Consider the following 26,310-nt stretch of genomic DNA (forward strand, 5'->3'; position numbering starts at 1 on the left):
TTTGATGATAATATAGATCTTACTGCTGTGAAATTGAGCGACCTAAGAATAGAAGTGTTCATTCCTCTGCAGCGTCATAGAGACTGTTATGGTTAAATCGGTTCATAACATAGAGACTGTTATGGTTCTTCATATCTGCTGCAACCTATCCCAAAGTCCTTATAAAGAAGATTACCTCAGTCATGAGAAACTTTTGGTGGTCTCACGATCAAGGCTCAAAGCCTCTTCACCTCAAACGCTAGGAACTCCCTTGCAAACCTATCATTCTCGGAGGTTTGAGAATAATAGCTTAATTCTTAAGCTGGCTTGGAGATTGCTATTTGAGCCAAATAGTCTCTTGCTGCGACTTCTGAAAGCTAAATATTTTTTTACTGTTCTTTCTGAGAAGCAAAGTCACCTCACTCGTTGACAATTTAGCCACTAAACAAAGCCTATGTCACCGTAGTCATGGGTGGCCATTCTAAGTCTCAGAGACGAGCTAAGGAAAAACATCCTATGGGTGGTGGGTAGTGGTGACACCATCCACACTTGATCAGACCCTAGCTCCCACTAACTCATTTTCAGCTCCACTCTTCTATTCCTCCTAGTTTAACTACCAATGACCTCATGGTTAATCAAGAATGGAATTGTGATCTGATATCCACCCTCTTCACTCCTGAAGAAGTGGCTCAAATCTTAAGAATTGTACCAGCTCGGGACCTGCTGGTTGGCCGGTTGGGAAGATCACCTTTATCTAGAAGCCAACGACAAAAGACATAATCTCAACAAAATCTGCTATTCTAGTAGATGCAATAATATGATCGCAAACAGTGTAGCATCCTTCATATTTGTTAACCGAGTTTGTAAGGAGTGGGTACCTGATTTTCACTGTAACCTGATGAATATGTATATATAGCTGGATCATTCGATCCCATTTCTCAACCAAAAATCTTGTACGATATTTTTCTAACTGAAGGAAGACAATTTGACTTACTTTTTACAAACAGGGATAAAGCCTCATTAAAGTTGATAAGAGTTATATGTACTTTCGGAAACAATCTCCACAACTTTGTAAGCCAATAAGAAATATTTTCTTTTAAATTTCAGAAATGAAATGTCAAAATCCATTAGAAAGTGAGCAAACCTTCTTTTATGCTTAATTGACTCTCTTAATTGGTACTGCCAGTTTAGACATATTTCCTTTTCCCTGGAAGAAGCTGAATCATAATTGACTATAATAATAATAATAACAATATACAGCAGCATGTCCAAACCTTGAAAAATGACTTCGGAAGTATGCTAACAAAAATCTACATTTACATAATACATTTAGCCCGCTATGTGGTCATGAGAAATCATCCTCACCATTGTAGTAGTCTTCATTGTTATCACTTTCTTGCTCATATATTTCATACTTTTCATCACTAAAGTCGGAACCATAGCCCAAATCATTCTGCTGGGTGTCCTTGGCATCTTTGTTGAATGGAAAGCAGCGCAGAAGCTCCTGAAGGTAATCATTGGGAATGCTTTCTTGAAGATTGTCTAATAACATGTATAGGAAAACAATTATAATTTTCCATTAGAAGGGAATTAGAATTAATCCACAGGACGATACCTTGGCACATCATTCAAAGAGGAAGAGAAAAACTGCACTGAATATTGGAACAATATAACCTCATTAAAAGAGCATTAGCTAAAATATAACAATAATAAATTAGAGCGGTTTGATACAGCTTGATGTAGAAAAGATCAACAGTAAATTAGCACAAGCTTCATAAACAATCATAGCCAATCTGAAATTGCAACTTTCTTTCTAACTAGAAAACTACTTTGCAATCTAAACCACACTGAAGAATGCATTCTATAATGTTTGATGCTTGCAACAGCAAGAAAGTAGTCCATCAAGTTCACATATTACTGAAATTCTAAGAGTTGTTGCGTGGAAAACTAATGAAATAATGGATGCAAGGCACTCTCCCAATCTATCTTCTGAAGACCTTGCTTTATTATATACATAATCACGAGTTGATAAAAGTCTATAGGTTGCCAGGGAAGAAATGATTGCTAGCCCACAAGTGATCGCAGAGATGAAAACATTATTTTTGCACAATCCGACAAACTAATCACACCTTGATAGCACTAGCAAAATCAGATATCATCAATTCAATGTGCATCAATCATAATTATATACAGAAATTTTATATCAAAATTAGTAATGGGAAAAGAAAGGAAGATGCTGCAATCATGCTAGATCTCTAAGTTGTAAAATTCTTTATAGTTATCACTTATCCTACATTCTGTTATACGGGGATCTGCTGTCATTGAGAAAGAGGCATGCTAATGCTTAAGATCTCGAGAAAAAATAATTACTTGGAATCTCACTAAACACAGGCAACTCAGAGCCACTTTGTAGTGTCAGAATATACTTCTGGAGGATCTTGAACAGATTGTTGAATTTATTTCATTTGCACTATCACAAATAGCTTTTCATCTACACGGTCATACAAATTTTCTGTCTACTATTTGAATTGAGTAGAAATAATTGAAATAAAGAGAGATTGGACCAAACATTGTCAAAGGGATAAAACAGCCAGATTTTACATTGAACCAAGACAGATAAGTAGAGAAAAGTATAAAAAATCTTGGTATGCACAATGAAATGAAATTTGGTGTAAGTGATGAAACAAAAGAAAAGAGATATCATATAACTTGTTCTACAAGTCTTAAGGATACAAGAGTTGCCATCGACAGGGAAATTACCACCTTCCTGTGCCTATGAAAAGGAAAAGTAGATTATTACTGGGAATGGACTAAAGGATGTACATTTACTAGAGAAATAAAAGAAAGTCGTGTTATAAATTACCATTGCATCAAATTCATATCCATCAACTTCCTCTTCCTCCTCTTCTTCCTCTTCAATTTCACAATCATTAGGACCATGTGGCTCTTCAAGTTCATTAGATTCAGAGCATGGCAGCTCATTAGAACAATTACTATCTGCAGGTGAAAGAAAAGGGTACAGTGTGCAACTGAACGACCATTTAATTCACAGAAATGATTGGGAGAAAAGATTCGATGGTAGATATGAACAGATATGGACGGTGAACACTATAGCTATGGATTAAATCACTTTTGTCTAAAACTCAGAGTAAACCTCCGTTCACATGTTCGTCCTTCTTTTCTTGTCTCTGAAATTTGCTGCTGCAAGCCTCCTCTTTCTTGGACCTTTCAAGCAGTCCCCGAGCAGACCTCAAATAGTCTTCTGCAGCTTCATTAGAATATAGAGACAGAAATCTTATACTCACATGCAACCTCAAGGTTCTGAGCATCGGCCTAGAAAACCAACCTGTTGCATGCTACAAACTAATTAGTCAGGTTAACAGTATGTGGTATAAGAAAATCCTGTGCAACATGATCTATGCCTGAGATAATTCAGACATAAATCTCAATATAAAAAACAAAATAAAATATTGCCACACAGCATGAGGAACCTCTTTTTCGCATGTAAAGCAGAAAAGCAATTACACACACTATCACACAATCCCACAAATTGCACTGTGGAAACAGGGAAAACAGAACAAATACTGTCATAGAAACTCCATGTGTTAAACTTGAGTATAAAATTAAATTGAATTCAGTCTATTATTTAAGGCTCTATTTTCTTTACTCATGTCAATTTGTAGAGATTAAATTACTAGCCTAAGATCACAACTTGATTACAAGACTAGAAATTACCATAGATCTATTATCCTTCTAAATCCATCTATGTCTAATGTCTGCAGCAACTCTGCAGCATGATGTTATCAATCCCTCTTTTCTACCATGAGTTAAGCCATCAATTATATAGCAATTATAATGTGCTCAAAATATTGAAGAAGGAAATTGGAAACAAAGCCTACAATACAGAAATGGTTATCATCGGCACAAACATGGAAAATCAGATGTTTTATGCCAATATTAGTTCCTTTCTTTTCTTTTTTTATTGATATGGCGCTATCAGATTCATAAACCCTTATTACCAACTAACTTTGGCCACATTTATGGAGACTTTCTTTCAATCAAGTCTTGAATCGGAAAATATTCTGTCCAAGTCTCTTCTCACCAGTTCTAGCATATCAATTTTAGTCTTCTTTCCTATCCACAATTTCTTGAACTTGAGCAAATCACCCCTCGCCAGAGCATGTGATCTCTTTTGGAGATGTTTAAAACCATCTCAAGCAAGGATTTCCTTTCCATTGGCACAGGAGTTATTGTTTTATTTCAGTTCTATGGTTGTTTCGCTTTGTCAAATGGAACAACAATCAAGGATTAACAAGTGGTCGCCAGTAGGTGTCTTGGCAGCAGATTTGCCAAGACGATGTGCATATGAAGTCATATGAGGCTGCACAGAGGTCACATAGGCAATGGCGGTGGCAGTGGGTAAAACACCTCACATGTGCATATGAAGTCAGACTGCATATATGGCAGAATGGCACATGTGTCCCACAAATATAGCATATTGACCGCATATGCATTGTGCAAGCAATGGAAAGGCATACACCTATAAATGCATATGAGAACTAAATGGTTGTATTGTTGATATATCTATTATATTCTTTATTTCAAATATTTTATTTGTAGATGATTATGAACATATCATATTTGTTAGAAATACTCATTTCTTTGTTTACTTTGGTAATCTCCCAAGGACTTATTTTAACTGAATACTAAATTATGGGCAAAAGTTACAGACCTTAAATCCGCACAAACTTGAAATAGTTCTCAAATTACACAGATAGCTATTAGCAAACTGTTGCGAGGTCTAAAAATGAGGCACTACATTACCTCCATGGTCTCCTGAGGAGTTGTTTAATGAAATAGTGCATACTAAATGATCGGCAAAATTACAAACCTCAAGTGGGTGTATGAACTTAAAACAATTCATGGCGAGCTTGGGTAGCTATGAGTGAATTTCTTGAGGTCAATAAAATAAGGCTATACATTGCCTCCATTCTCCCAAGGAGTTGTCTAAGTGAGTACTGATAGTCAAAAATATAAAAACCTCAAGTGCACACACTAACCTGAAGGAGTTCATTGCGATTTGCGAATCATGTTAATATTCATGGATAAGATTTTAGTGAGGATGATTCTACATATATCATTTAGCTACTTTATTTATTTATTAGTTTATTAACAATAAAAAAATTGTCTTCCATTTATGTTTGTTTATTTTAATTATTTGATGCATATGAACCCGCTTATGCACCTACATAGCGCATATGCCTTATATAGTGCATTGACAGCCTGCAGATGTTTTTCACAACATTGGTGCTTCCCAGCATAGTCATCATGATGATGACAATAGAACAGATAGAGAGAGCCTGGGGAGGTGAAGGAAGGTGGAGAAGCGAGGTTCATATTTAGGTCGAGAGGGCAAGAAGGAAACGGGGATGTTCTGGATCGAGTTGACCTGGCTCAATCTGCACCGAAACTTATTTAAATTAACTGGATTTCGATGTGTTGTGGTAGCATATTGTAGTATTGTAGCAGCACTTGAATTTAGGAACACTATGCATGTGTTTTCTCTTATCATCTATTATATGTGATAGCAATGCATTACTTGGGAAAATGTGTAGGGGCATGAACAGTGTATTGCAAGGCGGCTGTAAGTGGCGGGCAGTCATCCTACCGCCTAGTGCCTAGGCGGAAGATGGGCGCCAAAGCAGTCTAGTATTTTTAATATATAGAAAGTACTAAATAATTATATATGATATATATACTATATACTAAACTAGTATAGATAATTTTTTTAATAGTCCACTAAACTCTAAAACCTAAATCTAGCCCACTTCCCACCTCATATGTAAACCCATTCAAGATAAGTAGCTCACTTTCCACTATCTGACTCCATCTAGCCTACTTCCCAACCAATTTTTTTGTAAAAAGAAAACCTCCAACAGAATAAAAGACAAAAAATTTACACTAAATGGGTTGTGGGTCGCAGATCAGTCGGCTAAACTAACGGGTAAGCAACTTAAAAGAATAAAAAACCCAATCTCCTTTCTCCCTCACTCCCTCTTCGATCTAAACAGCTGAGCCCTAAACCCTCTATCCCCCATCACTTCCTCTCTCGATCTGAGCCCAAGCGAAGGTAGCATGCAACAACGGCAAGCAGAGGCAGCAAACGGATGATAGCAAGAAGCAAATGATGTTGGATAACTCTCAAACCCATCATTTCTTCTTCTTTTTCTTCCCCTTCACTCCCCTCCGTTCCTTCTCCTTTTTGAGACGGTGGAGATCCTTGCCATAGATTCGGCCCTCCCGCCTTGTGCTAGCCACATTGCCAGATGGCGGGGCAGTTGGTGTGCCCACCCCGACATGGCGGCCGCCAAATCTGCCTTTTAAACACTGGGCATGAAATCTTGAAAACCTCCATGTATAAAAGTTGCAAGATTGATTTAAAGAACACAAGTGCCTAAAAGGTGAAATTAACAACAAAACACATAAACTTTCAAACGTTGAACATGTCAAAAAGGTTCAGGCACAAGTTATTGGGCATCATGACCTTAAAACTTGAAAGGACAAAAGGATACATTACTCTTGACTATTCAAGATAATTTCACACTTCATAGATAAATTGATCAACATAAAAGAACAAACCCAACTTAATATGATCAAAACTAAAAGATATGTTGCTTTCGTAAGATGTGTTATTGTTTTCTCCGATATATTTCACTAAATTATTTGAGAAGTAGTTGTACAACTTCAATCAAAACATGCCCTGGATATCAGTTGTTACAGACCAATTAGAGTCGATCAGCAACAAGGATGTCTAGGCTTTGGTTAGGGTAAATAATGGTTGATGGAGAGAGTGGAAGTTGGTGGATCTCGGTTGTAGGAGGGATGATAGCAATAGTGATGGTGGACGAAGAAGATGGAGTATGTCCATGAGAGAGAATAGAATAAGCAGTGGTGGTAGAGAAAAAATATTACTGTACTTCTACTCCTAGATTATCTTACTCTTAAAATAAACTTATTATTAATATAATTTCCCAATACTTGGATTTAATAGATTACTCAACAAAGGAGATCGACCCCTCTTCTTTATACTAACCTTAAAGGCTTACACGATTCAAACAAGAATTTATCTTAAAAACTAACATAACTTAATTGAACTTATCTTAAATACTTATATAATTTAACTAGTTTAACTGGACATACTTTTTAAAAACTTATATAACTTTACTGGACTTGTCTTAAGGGCTTATACGACTTAACTAGACTTGCGGAACTTACATAAAAGATAAACATGAGATAAACTAATCTTCATATCTTCCTTAGATTGATTCTCCCTTCCGCCCTAGACAAAGTCCGAATTAGTAGAAACTCTGAATATGAAAGTTGTAGATGATCTGATAGACCAGGATCACATCATCATTTCTTTACTAAAGGAATGTGGTTTAGAAATCAAGGTTAGCACCTGATCTAGATTTGCCAACCTCGATTCCAATCCAAGCCTGATCTCGGGCAAGATCGATGGGTTTGGGTAAACCAGTGCATGCATGAGCTAGGTTAATATTTAATAGAGTAGTAAAAACATGGAAGATAGTGAGCATGAGCTAGTTGATTAGTCCAAGTGTAATAAGTAATAACTAATCTCCTATGACTCAAGGATAACACAAATTAATAGTTATTCTTGGTATATGTAATGAAGGTGGCAATAAATTAATAAAAGTGATAAAACTACATTGAGTTTGCTAATTAATTAGACTATATATGATCTCTTAATTACACCCTCCTATATATAAACGATTGGGCCTAAATCTCTCTTAATATGTATAGAATGGCTGATTGAAAGATAAATTCATAATATAGAATACTCCTTATTTTTATTTTCTCTTCTTTATTATATATATATATATATATATATATATATATATATATATGCATTATAGCATATCGTGTTTACATTTAGGCTAAAGAACAAATCAAAATATCAATAACATGTCAATTTAGTTAGTACCTTTTTTTAATTTTTAGGGTTCATATGTAAATAATAATAATAATAATAATAATAATAATAAATTATTATTATTATTATTATTACTATTATTATTATTACTATTATTATTATTATTATTATTATTATTATTATTACTATTACTATTATTATTATTATTATTATTGAAATTTTTAGAAATTTTTTTGTATCTTTAAATAATATTTAGAATTTTACGTAATTAGAAAAAGTCCAATCCAATTCGGACAACCTATACGGCTGATACGTATCATTTTTTAGGAAGACCAATTCCAATCCCTATCCTAATTTTTCGAAGCTTGTTAAAAATGACAAGGATCACAACTAATTACATAATAAATATCTAAAAGAATGTATAAAGCACACTTACTGAGCAAGTTGTCTGTGATGAAGGTTTTCTGATTTCTTCTTGAATAAAATCATCAACCAATTCAAATAATTGCAAGCAGACAAAAGTCTTAGAGGGTATAACTTGAAATCGGCATATATCTTTCAATCTTTGCTTTGACCTACAAAAGACAATATCAACTATGAAGCATGGAAATAGATACAAAATATGGGGATACAACGAAACAGATACAAGGTTTTAGCAATTTCTTAAAAAAATGATACGAATACGACAAGAATACGTTAATAAATAAATTAATAAAAAATCTATTATCAGCATCAAAGCATTTGCAGACTAAAATATTTCTTCTACAGGCCTATACTAATGTATTTCTAAAATCAAAACATTTTATATAGACCTTACGACCTATTCTAACATATTTTCAACATCAAAACATTTTATACAAACTCTATGGCCTATTCTAACATATTTCTCTTACTGCAGCCAACTTTAAGGAAAAAAAAAGGAGAAAACATAAAAGAAACAAAAACTTTTCTATCTTGCCAAAATGAAAGCGGAAAAGAAAGAAACAAAAAAGAAAAAGAAAGGAAAACAGATGTCAACACATCCTCGAGAAGGAAATGAGAGTTGTTGTCACCCATCATCATCATTATTAGAGAGAGGAAAGAGTCATGTCGTCGACGTCGTCATTGATGGAGGAAGGCACCCGACGTCAAGAGAGGAAAAAACACGTTGCTGAGACAGGGATGAGGGGAATAGGCTTTGATAACACTTTCCTCCCACTTAAGCTTAACGAGTCAATGATTTAACGGGTCAATGGTTTCTTTTCACCCGATATAATTGATAACCAAATACAAACTATATCCATTGCGTATCTAGACATATCCAAGCCATATCTAGCAATTAAATGTTTTTTTAATCCAAATATTCCTGATATGTACCAGATACGTGTCTAGGCATATCCGACCCGTAACCATATCCGATAAGTATCTTATGCGGATACTCCACCTGTTTTGGAGTATCCATGCTTTATAGTAGATCAGAAATAAAATCCGAAGCAAGTGTTCCATTTTATAAAGAATAATGACCGAATAATAACATATGCTTTACAATGTACACTTGATGTGAACTATCAAAAATAACAGGTCTTTATGGCTTTCATCTTCTGCAACTAGTCAATTCACAACTCTCATATCCACTAGGCATACTATTTCTGCGTACAGCATTAGTCTTTCGTTCTTTCTAATCTCAAGATATCAAATAAGCTTGAGAAACAAATGACAAGATTTTCACCATCTCTTTTAAGTTTCAATCTTGAATCTCTTAAGTTGAGAACAAGAGAAAATGGAATTCTAGGCCCCTGTAATCTCACTAATAGCCCATGCACCTTTAGCCCCCGTTCATTTCAACTATAACATTTTTCTTTTTCTATAATACAACTCTTTAGTCTAGAATAATAGCTAAACATCATAATAACCCTATTCTAGAATACAAACACTATTCATCAAAAATACATTTTATACTATATATCAACTAAATTACTAATTTACCCTTAATATTTATCCAATCAATCTACTTTATATCAAATCAAAAGATATTTAAATCCCTGTGGTTTGCAACTTATCTAAAATGACTCCCTGTGGTTCCACAGTTATAACAGATTCCTGCTTTGCACCTTCTAATGAATATCCATGTGATTCTATTTCTATCATAAATATTACTCACAGTCAGCAATCTGAGAATTTCACACCACAGGATATAATTCTATCAATGCTTTAGTGAACAATAATCTATTAGATAAAATGAAACAAAAGGGAGTACTTCTAAAAGTTGGAAACTAGAAGGCCTGATTTAGTATGCTTTTCCCAACATCAAATAAACCTTCATAAAATTCAAACCCATAAGGCTAGAGCATTGCAAATGTTGATCCATATGAGCCAAAAAGGATAACCCGTCAAGACATACATGAATTGGTAATTTGCCATAAAATGAAATAGTTTGTCCATAACATTCAGAAAGAGTTTAGCAAAAAGGTACTTCCAACTAATGGGAAAAGGAAAATGATCTATAGTACTTGTAGTAACACAAAATCTTAGTGAAACATATTGACACTCACTGAGAATTGCCACTCATGTCACCAAGATTTCTCAACTCGGGTGGCACTCGAAAATCAACCTTTTGGAATCTGGAAAGAGCCAAAGTATGAAGAGTTAAAAGCTACTATTCAGACTTCCAACTAATTAAGTACATGTCATCAAGTATATATGTTTAAAAACCAAAGAATGGATGTGACACATCACTATATATCAAATACTGGCAGTATTGAACTGTGAAGGTTAAAAGCAACAAAACCTCATATTACTTGTGCGTGTCTTATTACTTATTGGTTGTTAATTACTGCATCTCTTGTATGAAACCCTCTTATACATCCATCTGCGTATATGTATAAATCTTGATAACTATGACACAAATATCATAATAAAAGATATTGCACCATTTGCACATATCATTAGGTAGTAAAGTCCTGACTAGGCAGTGCCTTCCACTCGCACAGCCTGAAGTTAAGGGTGAGGTGTACTATATAATACTTATTATTAGCGATCCATGTTTGAAGTCGTTAGCCTGTGTGGCATTAAGACAATTACACTGCCTCGTTAGAGACTAGATTATAATGATAGTAAAAGGATAGTTGTGAAGTAGAGTTATAGCTCTAACATTACCTGATAATACAAAGTTCAGGCATCCATTGATGAGCTGTATGCTCTTGATTATTTTGTTGTGTGACATGATGATTTTGAAGATGAGGATATAGGCTCACGACTTGGATCCTTAGTTTGATAGCAATAGACAACCAATCATAAGAACCGTCACCAAGCATGTACAGGTGACATTACTGCTAGATGACTGTCTCTTCTCGTTTTTACATTTGTATGTAAATTATAGGTTTGTGTAAGTATGTTAGAATCTAATCACTTAAGACTTTGTGTGAGCATGTTAGAATCTAATCATTTAAGACTCTGTGTGCATGTTATAAAATAACCATTTAAAACTTTGTGTGAGCATGTTAGACTTTAATTATTTAAAACTCTGTGTGGGCATGTTAGAATCTAATCATTTAAGATTCTTTGTGAACATGTTGAAATCTAATCATCTAAGATTCTATGTGAGCACGTTCGAATCTAATCATCTAAGATTCTGGGTGAGCACATTTGAATTTAATCATCTAAGATTTTGTGTGAACATGTTGAACTCTAACCACTCAAACTCTATGTGAGCAAACTATCATATTCCATGATCTTATACTCTGTGCAGGCTTATCTTGATAAAATAGGAAGTTGGTTGGCTTAGACAATGATATGATTATGCATTCCTTGTATTTTGTAATCATATGGGAATTTATTGCAAATTATTTCAAATATGCTTATTTTGTTCGTTGGTAATTATGAGAATGCATTGGAACATTTATTATGCATTTACATTGTTTATAGATTATTTTGATTATACTCACTGGTCTATGTACTCATCATCTCTTAGTGAAAATATTACGGAGTTAAAAGGAGACGAATGCAGTAGCGAGGAAATAACTGATTTTACTTTCTATTAGAGTTTATTTACTTTATTATCTAGTTGAACTAAGCCCCAACGAGAATTTAATTATTTAAGTTTTGTATTTTGGACATTTATCTTTAAGACTTGTTGAAGCCTGTGGAAATTATATCTGGGATTTATTTTGCTTAGTATTATCTATGGTTTTGAAACCTTTCCTTACTTGTGAAAGTATTTACTGACAAGTCATATGAAGTACCACGTGGAGATTTAACCACGTGATAAGCACGTGTAGTTGAAGATGGGTGTTTCACTTCCATGACTTATTCTCATGTTATAGATTTTATAAGTAAGATCCGGTGAATCCTTCAAGAAACAAATTTGCCAACTGGAGGTATTGTCCAGCTCTTATTTTATACGTCTTCTACAAGAACATCGAAGTTATGCCAAATTCCTGATCTGGCTTGCAAGCTACTCGCCTTGAACAATAACTTTTAGAAGCATGCTTCACCTCCACTGATTTATTATGCCTTCCAAAGGTTCTTTTTCTTGTTCTTCATGCATCTATTGCAATTTGGAATCAGCATAAACAATTTTGTTTTTCCAAAACAAGAAAAGGTATGAACATTAATTCAGACAAATTAGTTCATCAATATCACATATAAATAACTCTACAAGCTACCTAGATATGGCAACAAAAAATAGCAGACTACATTTTTTTCTTAAGTTGTTCTCCTCGTAGGCTCATACAAAAACTTTTAGGACATATGTTGCATCCTTCAGCTATTCTCCATCATGCATTTATAGCAAATTGAAATAAGCATAATTCAGAAATTACTACTCAATGTTTTGTGGAAATATAGCTAGTCAGATTCGCTGATAAGAATCACAAAATCATGGGACAACTTATATTTTCTACAATAAGCCGCAGATTGTGGATTATCCTCCATTAATATGTAATCTATATGACTATATGTATTGATTGTTCCGGATAAGAAAAAAATATTACTTTTTGTAATAGCAAATCAAACATTCAAATAACAGTAGGAAGGAGAAAAGAAAGCAGACTAGCTGACAGCATCTGCATACTCAATGGAACAATAAAAGAATTTGTTTAATTAATGTCAAACAATATCCTTACATTCGTGACTCAGGATCAGTACGAGGATCATATCCTTTTCTAATCCAAAATCGACCAAATGGTCCAGTAGAGAAGTAATAGCCAGATCTAAAAAGAAGCCTGCGAAATCAGGAGAAAAAAGTTATGAATAAGGTTGCTTCCAAGCCAGATGCTCATGATGGAAAAGAGAACATAACATGAACAAGTTACAGCATTAGAATATAACATGGCAAGACCCAACAGAAAGTGCAAGCAATAAATCATGGGAAAACATTTTCTGGCCTTTCCAGCAACTGATAATGAAAGATATAGAGAAAGGTGACAGAAAAACCTTTTCAGCTGGTTTTCGGAGACCTGCATCCCATCATCAAGCATGCGCTCATGAAGTGACCATCTAGGCCATATAGAACGTTCCTCAAATAGTTTGGATACAGCCACCTGCCACTCCCACTCAGTTGTTCCCTTTGAAATGTTATCTTCCCAGTTGATCTTCTTGGGAACGCTTATGAATCATAAGTTAAGCATACTGTGAGATATTGCAGCTGGTACCAAGATAATTTATAATATATCATACCTTAGATATATTATATAGCTTAAAGTAACTGACATTTAAGGATGAAATTTTTAATTAAAGATCAAAGATAAATGGCATAAGATGGGATTCAAAACATGGCAAGACAGTTCACAGTACATGCTCCACCTGAAGCAAGATTTAAATTATCTTTGACAGTACATGCTCCACCAAATATTTGTTGAGCTAGACTTGGGAAAGATAAATTTGATAGAATTCAGCTGGAGAAACAAAGGGCAAATAAACATCTGCAATTGAAGCTTTTATTTTTTATTTCTTATTTTTACAAGAACTGCAATTGGGTAGATTTTTGAGCTCTTTTCTAATCTTAGAATACTCCAATCAAAGTGCAAAGTACCAACTTCTTTAGGCAATATTTGCACAGAAATGGGACAGTAAACAAAGACTGGAATATGTGGTTCGGAATCATGCCAGCAGCTCATGGTCAACAAGCTTTCACACTTAAATCTGTAGCAAATCAGAAAACTCATCTGGATAACATATAAACTATCCTGGATAGAAATATAAAAGAAGCTGATTTATAAAGGATATTTTTTATGTTGAAAGCGATCGCAAGGCATTGATCAATATCCATCTGCAACATAAAATGATCCTAGGTCAGTCATCACAACCCACTAGTAGCTAGATAATTACAACCACTTAAAAAAAAAAGTATCATTTGCATCAAAATTACAAGAGCTAAAAAGGCCACATAAAATGGAAAAGTTATAAAGAAATTGCTAAAGGAACAAAAATGAAAAGTTCACAGTGAACTACCTAGAGCATTCATAAGAAAGTCTACAAAGACAGTCATAACTGAAATCTTCAAATGGTTTTATATCATAGGTTCAAAACTATGAATGATAATTCAAGAAGAAATCATGTTCATCAGATCATAAAAATTATAAAATACTCCACATCATTTAACATATAATTATTCTCCAGAAAATTTTATTAAAAACACCCTACCTTTTGCTTTTATTATCAATCACGACCTACCATACAAATATTTACTATTGGACCCCTACATTTTGCTTATAATGCCTCGAGCCTGTGAAGATACGAGCAAATACCAACCACAAGAAAGAGCAACAAGCTCCAGCTAGTATAAGATTTTCATTTTAGCAAATAGGAACCATAAGAGCAACTAGCTGATGCTCTGATCCACTTGGGATAACACACAAGCCTGGGATCGTACAAGCAATTGTTTAGGATTAAAAGGCAACATAGACAAATGAACTCCAATTCTCAGTCTTGATTCTTGAACTTCCTAAGACCTAACAACCCAGACATGAGCCTTAAGTAGTGACAAACTGACTTGCTATAGGCAAGGTTTGAAGTTGCAACTGATGCAGATTGAGATTACCTCATTTAAGGGTGGAACTCTGTTACCATACCATGATAACCCGGTACAAACCAGAAGGTTTTTAATGAATTTAATTTTAGTATAATCAAGTTCAAGTCATAAATGGGTTGACCTGCCAAACCAAATTATTAAACAACTCATGTTTGTGTTTATTACCTCAACCTGCTTATCGCATTTAATTTCAAACCATTTATAACTTGATAATCTGTTTATAACCCAGTGACTCTATTTTGATACAAAAATCTATTTATCATCTGAATAACCCATTTATAATCCGAACAAACATGTTATAACAAGAATAGCCCATCTAACTCATTTATGTGACATAGGTGATCCATATAACATGTTTAATAAACGGGTCATGTTTGTTTTTAATATTCCAACTCATTCAATAACGGATCATGTTTGTGCCGCCTTGAATTAACCCAACCTAACACAATTGCTACCCCTACCTCATTCTGTGTTTGGCCAAGCAAACTAACATGTGAAATCATCGAAAACCAATCAAAAGTAACCAAACTTAGCAAAGACATTCTAAATTGTAAATGCATTGCATTCTTGTAGTATTTATTGTCCTAACACTTTTATCTCTTACAAAAACATTACTCATGTAATTTGTCAAACAATTTTCAAAAAGATCAGCAAACTTAAATTTATACTGTTTCTAACAATTGGGAGAATTTCTTAATATTTGTAATTTAAAGTATGTGCTTGAGCAAGAAAATAGTAGTTCTAACTTCTAAGCTATTCAATAAAGAAAAATTGTAGGTCCTTCTTAACAAATATAAAATCTTCTTAAAGAATCTAATAAAAATCTTGTTGAGTTTCTTTCCCCTTTAAAATTATACAAAATGTACATATATTCTTTTCTGGGGGCACCTACTTCTCATTACAAGGTGCTTGTATAAGTACAAAATAAAATCAAATATTAATTTTAATCATGGTTTGCATAACCGGCCGATTCCAATCGAAGGCCGATCCGAACTCTCTCTCTTTCACTCATTCTTCTCTCTCTCTCCTTCATTCTTTCTTTCTTATTTTCTCTTCTTACTATATAGCCATTGTTTTTCTTATAGAGAGATCTAACTACGACGAATTCTGGCGACACAAATCTAACTCTGGCAAACTCTGCTACATGATTTTTAATTTTTATTTCTTTATTTCTCTCTCAGTATTTTCATTTCTTTCACTCTCTATCTCATTTTCTTCTCTTTTCTTCTTCTTCTTCTTCACTGCACCATAATTTTTCTTTCTTTTGTTTGGTTTTCTTTCACTCGCTCTCTCTAATCTCTTATTCTTTTTAGTTTTAACTACATCATAGTTTTTCTTCTTTATTTTTTTTATCATTTTTTCTAACTTTTAAAAAAAAATTTGCATTTTTAAAAAACATTTAGAATTTACATAATTAAAAAAAAAGATCCAATCCAAGCAACTGATACGGTCGATACGTATCGTTTTTTCAAAAGACCAATCCCGATCCCTATTTTTCGAACCTTGATTTTAATATGGTCAAAACAATAATACCTTTGAATTTGGAATACCTAATATCTAAGCCCCCGTTTGTTTTGGGTTTAGGGAAGGTCTAACCAAACACTAAAATAACTTTATTTTTCTTAATTAAGTTCAGTCCTCAATAAATAATTAGATAGAAATATTTAATTTTAATTATTCTTTTAATTTGATTTTCAATTTTACCATTGACGTGACTTACATCTATCAATATAAGGTCTTGTCAATCTTATCTCTTATCTCTTTTCTCTTCTCTCTTTTCTATTCTCTCCTCTCTCTTTCAAAATACACCTCATGTAATGAGAACCCTAGAAATAAAATAAAAATTATAGAAAAATAGTGTGAATAATTTGAGCAGATAAAATATAATTATTTTTAAAATATTTTTACTAAAAATATCGTTTAATGTAGGTTTAATAAAAAATTATATAAAATAAAGGTAACTCGTCGGTTATTAAAAAGGGTGTAAAAATATTATTTTATAGGCTTAAAGATAAATTTGCGGGGTTAAGGTTAACTAAATTGGCCAATTTGCGAGCTTAGAAGGTAGCAAAGGCTAGTTAACTAGCTTACACAAGAAGCCAGCAAACGTTGTTTTGCAGGCTTAAAAATAAAATTGTAGGCGTACAGAAAAAAAAATTGCTATTATAAATTAACCATACACATCCAACGATTGTGTAATAACTATCACGTGATGTTTATTTAAATAAATTTAAAAAAAATCGTGATAAGTCACTACTCTGACATTTGCAGGCTAATATGTTATATATTTGAGGACTTAGTCAGATTATTTGCTGACTTAAAATGTAAAGTATGCAAATAAGAAGAATAAGTCCGTATACTGAGACTTGTCAAATCATGTCTAATCTCATCATTATTGTCCTCTCTTCTCTCTCCTCTTTCTCAGCAAGAAAAATGGAGAGAGAACAATTCTGTTTGCGGGCTTAATCGCAAGACATGTTCAATTTGCAGACTGGATTTACGGGCTTAATCGCAAGACATGTTCAATTTGCAAACTAGATTTGCGGGCTTAATAGCTCCTAGTGTGTTCAGTTTGAGGACTTGATTTACGGGCTTATATAAAAGACGCAAAGTAGCAAATATATCTCTCGTAATTATTTAAGCTAGCAAATTGTTATCATAGACACCATATAATTCTGTAAATAAGTTAAAAATTACGCTTACATCCGTAAATGACTATTATAGACACCACATATTCATTTTAAGCCTGCAAATATATCTCTCATATTTATTTAAGCCTGCAAATATATCTCCAATATTCATTTAAACCTAAAAATTACACTTAAGCTCGCAAATGACTATTCTAGACACCACATATTATTCATAAATTATAATAATGACTATCATCATTACATGAGAAGTGTAATTTTGTCCATTAAATTTCTATCATCTATTTCCCTCCAAAACCAACACTTTTTCACTTTTTCACATCACATCATAAATAATAAATACACTCTTAAACTAATTCAGAACTAACTACCAAATTATCTTAAACTAGTTTAAGGTACCCAAATCAAGATTAAAAAATGAGACTAACTAATCGAGTTTGAGGCTTAATCTCAAACCAAACGGGGCCTAGTTAACAACACATGTATTAGGTTGCATGAATTTATCAAATCATTGTAATGTCTATGGTTTAGGAGGCCAACTTAAGCTACCTAACCATCTTTCCTTATGATATTTCTAATGTCAACGATATTTCATTTTGTACATTAAACAATGGAGCATCATTTGTCATATAATAATGCAAGCAAAATTATCTTAACATTTTGTAAACTCACATACGAATATAATAAATCGATACTTTGCTCAACTATGTAAGAACTAGGAACCAACATACTTGTTACCAACATATAATATGAAAGACAAATTGAGATCCCATTAAAATCTATTTGTGTTACTTGTGTTTAAAATAAGAGTGCTCACCTATCTAGCTTCTAGTTTCGCTCAAAAGATTTATAACATATTTTTATTAATGAATGACAATAATTTCAGCATGAAAATGACAAAACTACAGAAATGTAGCGTGCACTCACAAGATTTCTCTAAAATGATAACAATTTAAGCCTCCAGCAATGTTTAATATCTTTCTTGCATTTCACAAAATCCAATCTCTAAACTTGTATGTACTTATTTTATTGGAACCTCATTAATGTAGATGAAAACAAATAAACCCACCAAACAATCAGCTTTGGAAAAAAATAATGCAGGGGGAGAGAGAGAAGTGGAAAACCTTACATTAACACTATGACAAGAGCTTGAACTTCTCCTTATGGATATTAATTATTTCATAAGAGGACTTTAATAACTTGATATAATTTGCACGTAAATTTGAGTATTCATATGAAAAGTGTGTCATGCTAGTCAATTAGTTTCAGTAGGAACTAGGCAAATTTTTTCTTTTATAGTAGGCATGTCAATTAAAAGTTTAAATGTTAGCTACATAGGAAGTAAAAAGTCAAGTTTCTAATACTGCCTAATCCTCATTATTCTCATATGACACTTTTCTATGCAACTTACTGGTATCAAACAAGGTTCTCAGTTTCGGCCGATCCCGACCGAAACGGCCGATCCCGATCGAAACGGCCGATCCCGATCGAAACGGGTGGGAACGGGTCGGATCCGACCCGGGGGACATCAATAATTGATGTCCCCACCCCCCCACTTGCCTCTCTCCCTTTTCTGTCTCTCTTTCTCTCTTTTCCTCTCTTTCTCTCTTTTCTTTCTTTCTCTCTTTTCTTTCTTTCTCTCTTTCTCACCGGTGACTGAATAGTGAGTAGATCTCCATCTCTCCGGTGATCTCGACCTCTGGCGACGTTATCCGACGACCTCGATCTCCGGCGACCTTCGGTAAGTTTCTTTTTCAGTTTTTTTTTTTTCCATTGTGCTGCACCTGCACCTGCAGCAGGTGCTGCTGCAGCCTGCTGTTGCTGTGAGCTGCAACAGAGACTTCTCTGCTGCTGCTGCAGTAGAGAGTAGAGACTATATTTTATTTTAATTTTTATTTATGTTTTTTAGTTGCAAAGCTAAAATATCAATGGCTCCAAAAGAGAAGTCATATGATACCGACATTGGGTGGCAACATTGCAGCACTATTGAGCAAGATAAAAGACGCGTTAAATGCAACTGGTGTGGAAAGGAAATGAGTGGTGGTGTCAGCCGTTTGAAAGAACATTTAGCTGGAAGACAAGGAAATGTAGCAGCTTGCACTCAAGTGTCTTTGGAAGTTAGAAAGCAGATGTTGGCTCATTTTATTGGCAAAAAGAAGGATAAACAATCTGCACAACAAAGAGAGTCAATGATTCGTGAAGAATTGATGCATAATCCTGTACACATTGATGATGATAGCAGTGAACAAAGTGAGGAGGATGAAGAAGACAAACAGATGAGGAGGACAATAAAAGAGAGCAGAAATATGCATAGAGAAGAGGAAGAGATGAGAAGAAGCACTGGTGGTAATTTTCAGAGATCTAGATCAGTTAATATACGAGGAGAGAGAGAATATGGGGGCAGTAGTTCTACCCATATTGGACCAATGGATACATATCTTCAAAAAAAAAGGGGTCGTACACAGACTTCAATCAAGACAGCTCTCAAAGGAATTAAAAATGCAAAGAAACACATTGGTAAAGCTATATCTAAATTTTTCTTCTACAACCATATTCCTTTCAATGTAGCCGATAGCCCTTACTATTACACTATGGTGGATGCTATACAATCAGTAGGGCCTGGTGTTCCCCCTCCTAGTTCAAATGATATTGCTACTAAATATCTTGACTCAGAGGTAGATGAACTTCATACTTATATTGAGACATTTAAACGGTATTGGGATGAATTTGGTTGTACACTGATGTGTGATGGGTGGAGTACACAAAACAGAAGAAATATAATTAATTTCTTAGTGTACTCTGGCATGGGGACAATATTTTTGAAGTCTGTGGATGCTACTGCTCATTTCAAAAATGCAGATTATATTTGTCAGTTGATGGATGAGGTGGTACAAGAAATTGGTGAAAAAAGAGTAGTTCAAGTGGTTACTGATAATGGGGCAAATTATAAAGCTGCTGGAAATTTACTGATGATTAAAAGACCTCATTTATATTGGACGCCATGTGCTGCACATTGTATTGATCTGATGTTAGAGAATATTGCAAAAGAGCCTGAAATTGACATGGTCATATGTGAAGGTCAGAGGTTAACAAATTTTATATATAACCATGGTTGGGTTCTTAATTTACTCAGGCAGATGACTGGTGGTAGGGAGATCATCAAACCCGGCGTCACTAGATTTGCCACTCACTTTTTAGCCTTGGAGAGCATCATGCGCTACAAGGATGATATTATGCGGATGTTTACATCACAGGAGTGGTCTATGAAAATTAAGAATATGAAACCTAAAGATAAATCTTTAGGTGAAATTTTAAAAAATATGGCTCTTAGAAATACATTTTGGAATAATATTACAATTGCCACCGTAGTATTTGAGCCTCTTGTCAAAGTATTAAGACTTGTAGATAGTGATGACAAGTCTGAGATGGGTTTCTTATATGAGGCAATGGACATAGCTAAAGAATCAATAAAAAAAAATGTGGGCCAAAGTTATAGGAAGTGGTGGAAGATGATTGATTCTAGATGGAACAAACAACTACATAGAGATATACACGCTGCTGGTAAGCATGCTTTTAAGTTTTAAGTTTTAATTTACTTTTATTTATGAATATTTAAAAATTTGAATGCTTACAATTTACAAATTTTAAATTTCTACATGGTATTTTCTTAATCTAAGATTTTAATTCTCTAAAAATATCAATAATGATAGTGAAATCTTGTTGGGGGTTAGAAAGGTAATCAGCAAGCTTGAGCCCGATATTCATAAACAAATCCTGTGCGATAAAGAAACGAGTTATGATTCAATTAAATAATTTTATTATTATTTATTTCAAGTTTTAACTTTCAATATAATCAATAAGCTAATAATATATTTCTGATTTCAGATGGAGAGATATAGATTGAGAGCTGGGCAATTCAGTATTGCTAAAGTTGCTGCAGCTATATCTCATAAAACTCCAGCTGAATGGTGGTCTATTTATGGATGGGAGGAGGCACAAAATTTGACTCCAATAGCAAAGAAGATTTTAAGTCAAACTGTGTCTTCATCACAGTGTGAAAGAAATTGGACTACTTTTTCCTTAATCCATACAAAAACACGCAACCGATTGACAATGGAAAGATTGGAGAAGTTAGTTTTTTGTCATTATAATATGAGATTGAGGGAGAGAAATTTAAGAAGAAAGGCAGAAAATGAACAACTGATTGATTTAAATCATGTTTTTGATAAAGAAGACCCCTTGACTCTATGGATCAGAAAAATGGAGGACAGGTTATTAGATGACAGAGATAACCCATGGTTAGATGAAATATTGGGAGAGACCACGACGAGGGCAGAGGCTGGTACGAGTTATAGTCCTGATGATACATATGGTGGTAAGATCGTTCCATCTAAATTTGTTAAGGAAAGTCAAGGAGGCATAAAGAGTGAAGACAAAGAAACTGAGGATATATATACATATCAGCGACGTCGTCATGAGATGCATTTTGGTTCCTATGATTATGGTACATCGAGTATTTATTGTTTGGAGCCATCACAAGATCCATATGCTAGTTATTATCCTCAGTATCCTCAGTATTCTTAGGCACAAGATCCAAATGCTGGTTATTATCCTCCTCAAACGCAAGTCACACAACAAGATCCATACAATATGACTAGTATGATGGAATCACTTTTTGGAGCATCAGGTCCCAGACATCAATATTTACAAACTTATGGTGATTATGATGATGAAGACTATAGAAATTCACGAGAACCAGCTCGGTATTCAACAAAGTTTTAAATTTTGAGTAAGTTAATACATTTTTTTAAGTTTTTAGACTTCATATGTGAGTAATTTTTGTTTTCTTATTTTTTGTCATTTTTCTAAAGTTTTCTGCATTTTTAAATAATATTTAGAATTTTATATAATTAAAAAATAGTCCGATCCGATACGAACGGCCGATACGTATCGTTTTTCTGGACGGCCGATACCGATCCCGATCCCGATACTGGGAACCTTGGTATCAAACTAGTCAAGCTATAGTTGCATCAATATAAGCATCTTGTTAAGTTTCAGAAGCAAGGTAAACAAAAAATGCAAAAAAATAAGTACATGCATATGAACATATGTATCAATGAATGAAGCATCCCAAGATACAAGATAGATCAATATACCTCCCACCGGTGCTCCACAACGGCCCTTTGAATGTTTTTTGAAAACAAGTTGACTGATGGTTTAAGCCTATAAAATTTGAATAATAATTGGTAATAATTAGGACCATCATTGAAAAAATGGCATAAGCAAAGTAATCAAAACAAAAGTATTCAATAGAAGCAAAAGAAATAATATCAATGTCCAGAAGTTGGAGGCCAACTATATACCATATGGCTGCATTATTCAAACTTATCGAAACAAAAAGACATGTTTATTTTACTTTCTTATGAAGTAAATAATTTAAATTATATGATATCTAATCTAGTATCTTATAATATGTAAGTAGTATTTACATTATCTTATCATTTTATAATTTATTTTGTTCTAATCTATAGTTATAAATATATCTATTATCATAATCATCTGTTGGTATAATTCATATCAGGTGCAATCACGCATATCATAGCAATGCATGTGATCAACCAAACCCAAAAATAGGCCTGCATGCAGTCCTATTCCAACTAATTTCACTTAAAGCATGCAAGAAACAACCCTAATTGAAATTTAGAATTTCTGATTTATCTGAAAGATAAATTAGATATACCTTTTTGTACTATTGTACATATAATGACAATGAAATGGAAAATTTAAACCTATACAATTTCATGAAATCATCAAACTGAAAGACAAAGATGTATCCAATTTACTATCATAATCAATCATGTTGTTCAAATAGCTAAAGAAAGATGTATCCAATTTACTATCATAATCAAGCATGTTGTTGGAATAACTTCTCAAAATCTAATGTTGCTGGAGTAACTTTTTTGGAACCTAATAACAAAAAGTAAACCATGCCCTAATCAACAGTAGATAGTTGTTCACTAAGAAAGAATTGAGGCATTTTTGCAACTTATATATCTTCTTGTCAATTATAATGGTCTATACTTCCTCTAGAGATTATTCTTGTTGTTAAGGACAAGGACAGGAACAAAATAATGATCCTAGAGCAGGATGCTAATAAAGGGACTTAGTCATAAAAAGACAAGAAGTTGAAAAGTGAATAAATGTAAGCTTAGGAAGACAACACAGATCAAGAATGATCCTGACTTTCTAATCTGCTTTTATTGAGGTAAGAAGGTCAAGAGAGGAAGATTGAAGGAGAATTAAATCAACAATAGAAAGATCAATTAAAAAGGACATAATGCACAATAACATGGAATGATAATCCCATCAAAGTGTATTAAAAGTAAAAGCCTGAGCAAGATACTGGCATCCATATCGGTTATTTGTTGATAAAAAGATAGTTTTCCTACTGGTTATGCAACAACACTCCCACATGGTGTGAAGACCAACTCAATACTCATTAACGATGTATAGAAAGACCTAAAAGGCTAAAACTACAGAAACTCACACTATTTTCTCTGGCTTGTCCTTAATCGAGAAGAGCGGTGGAACTAGCATCATCACATCTGAGTTATCCATGTCCAGGCTTTCGCTTTGTTCTGCAATTAAGTAGACAAAGACAACCACAAATACTGAGCAATCAAAACATAGCCGCCACCTCTGTTTGATAAGGTGCTTGATAAGTACCTAACTGCGATGAGTCATCTGAACCCCAAGGCCGCTTCTTTCTTCTCGCCTCGGCAGCTTGAACCCCAAGAACATGTTGATAGTCCACCATGCCTTGCATTAACAACTTCACAGATAAGCAGAAAGGACAAAAAAGGACCTACATGACATTCTATTGTAAATTCCTCCTCACCCTGCCGCCCAATACTCTCAGTGCTCTTACTCCTATCTCATGTCTGTCTGAATGTATTACGTCTAACGTAGCAGTTTTTCTTCATTAAGGCAGTTACATCTTACGTTTCGAAAAGGTGAGGAGGGGATACGGTCTTCTTAAGAAGGATGTAATGTAATACTGTATCATAGTTCAGTAGGTCAAAATGTAATCGACCAGTAAAACTAGAAGAGAAGAAAATCGGAACCTTTTATCGAACGGGTAATGGGGAGGACAAAACAGTTCTCACCTTCAAAATGATACGCTTGATTCACGCGTGCCACAACGTCCGCCGAGAGCTGCTCCTTCCCAGACGATGCTTCCCCCTCCTTGCAACTTTCATCCTTGGTTTTCGTGATCCTGAGGAGAAGACTTGCGGCGGGGCGGAGCACTCCATAGGCCGGGTGGGAGTAGGGATCTTCCGGGCGGAATCGGAGCTCCATGAAGCCGGATTCCGAGCTCCGCAACTAAAAATTACAGAAGAAGCTAATTGAATAAATAAAAAAATAAACCAAGTTGGAGAAAGAGGTTAGGGCAAGAAAAGTGCATAAAGGCATCACCTTTGCGATCTCAGAGAGACCACCGAGAGTCTCCACGGCGCGGGAAGGGGAGGAGGGGTAGCCAGGGTAGTGGACTGCGAAGGCCTCAGCCGCCGGGAGGACGCCGGATACGGCGCCGTCTTTGATCAAAGAGGAGGTCGAGGCTTTTGCAGCGCCGTCGCTTTGGGATTCCATTGTGGCGGAGAGAGGAGGGAAGAGGGAGGAGGATGAAGGAGAGACTCGTCTGCAGAAATCCAAACTTGGCCAAACCGCTTCGGGTAAACGCAGTATCCGGACGGACCGGATCCCCCCGGGAACCCGCTCGAGACCCAACTGTCCAGCGCTTGACCTAAATCTTATCTGTTAGTAGACTAACCACATTTTGGTGGCTATTTGCGAAGAGTTTTTGACCAAATTATGCATGTGTCTTAAGCTACAGTGACATTTGGTTCATGCCTATAGTTACTTATTCATAAATTAGATTTCTTTTAATTATATTTTACAATCAAACATTCACTGATCAATATTTTAATTAAACATCTACATAAAATGAGTCATGTTATAAATTATGCACAAAGTCTTATCATCAATAGAGCAGTCCAATAAAGTTATACATGTTTTTTAAATAAGATTTTTATTACAAGTAACATATTTATTCATAATTTAATATATAAATATATTTTACAACTAAATAAAAAATGTAAGTAAAATTATAGATATACCTAACTTATATTTAACATGTGCGCATAAAGTTATCCTTAAATAATCTTATGCACAAACCAAATGATGTTATATATATAAGTGGTTGATGTTGAAACTCATTGAGTATGTTACTCTATTTTGTATGGATATCATATTGGATACACACATGTATCTACCTAGTGTTAAAACTATTGATTTAGTCGACACTCAGCAAAGTAGTATTCGATTAATTCCATTTAGCTATTTACATGTTTGAAAAATTCACATTATGCTAAATATCTTTAGGAAGTCTTACGAAGGAATTTAAAAAAATAATTTTGATGAAAATTATATTGCCTTTATCAAGACATTAATTTGGTAGTGAAGAAGATATTTAAAATTCCAAAAGAAGATATATCCTTTTGTACTAGAAGATCTAAAGAGATGATAAATATAGAGACCATAATTAGAGATAAGCTAAAAAATAAATTGTTAGATAATTTATGAGTCTCGCACCCTTATTGAATAGTAATAGGTTAAACCTCCTTGAAATTAATAGATTAAGATAATACTCTTTTCATGGATTA

At 34.2% G+C, this 26,310-nt stretch overlaps 1 protein-coding gene across 1 annotated transcript; it reads right to left on the reverse strand.

Moving 5' to 3' along the window:
* Positions 1–1,115: 1,115 nt before the first annotated feature.
* On the reverse strand, positions 1,116–25,391 carry LOC140774194 (uncharacterized). The gene is made up of 14 exons (XM_073117084.1): positions 25,064–25,391; positions 24,754–24,970; positions 24,314–24,406; positions 24,135–24,225; positions 22,744–22,810; positions 14,135–14,177; positions 13,343–13,514; positions 13,033–13,131; positions 10,462–10,530; positions 8,367–8,505; positions 3,134–3,335; positions 2,843–2,976; positions 2,713–2,752; positions 1,116–1,521 (listed from the first exon to the last, which is right to left on the reverse strand). The coding sequence occupies exons 1-14, from the start codon at positions 25,235–25,237 to the stop codon at positions 1,325–1,327; spliced, it is 1,737 nt and encodes a 578-aa protein (XP_072973185.1). The 5' UTR covers positions 25,238–25,391; the 3' UTR covers positions 1,116–1,324.
* Positions 25,392–26,310: the final 919 nt, after the last annotated feature.

The sequence above is a fragment of the Typha angustifolia genome, chromosome 13 (assembly GCF_048772165.1).
Source record: "Typha angustifolia cultivar Huaian chromosome 13, ASM4877216v1, whole genome shotgun sequence".
Taxonomy (NCBI): Eukaryota; Viridiplantae; Streptophyta; class Magnoliopsida; order Poales; family Typhaceae; genus Typha; species Typha angustifolia.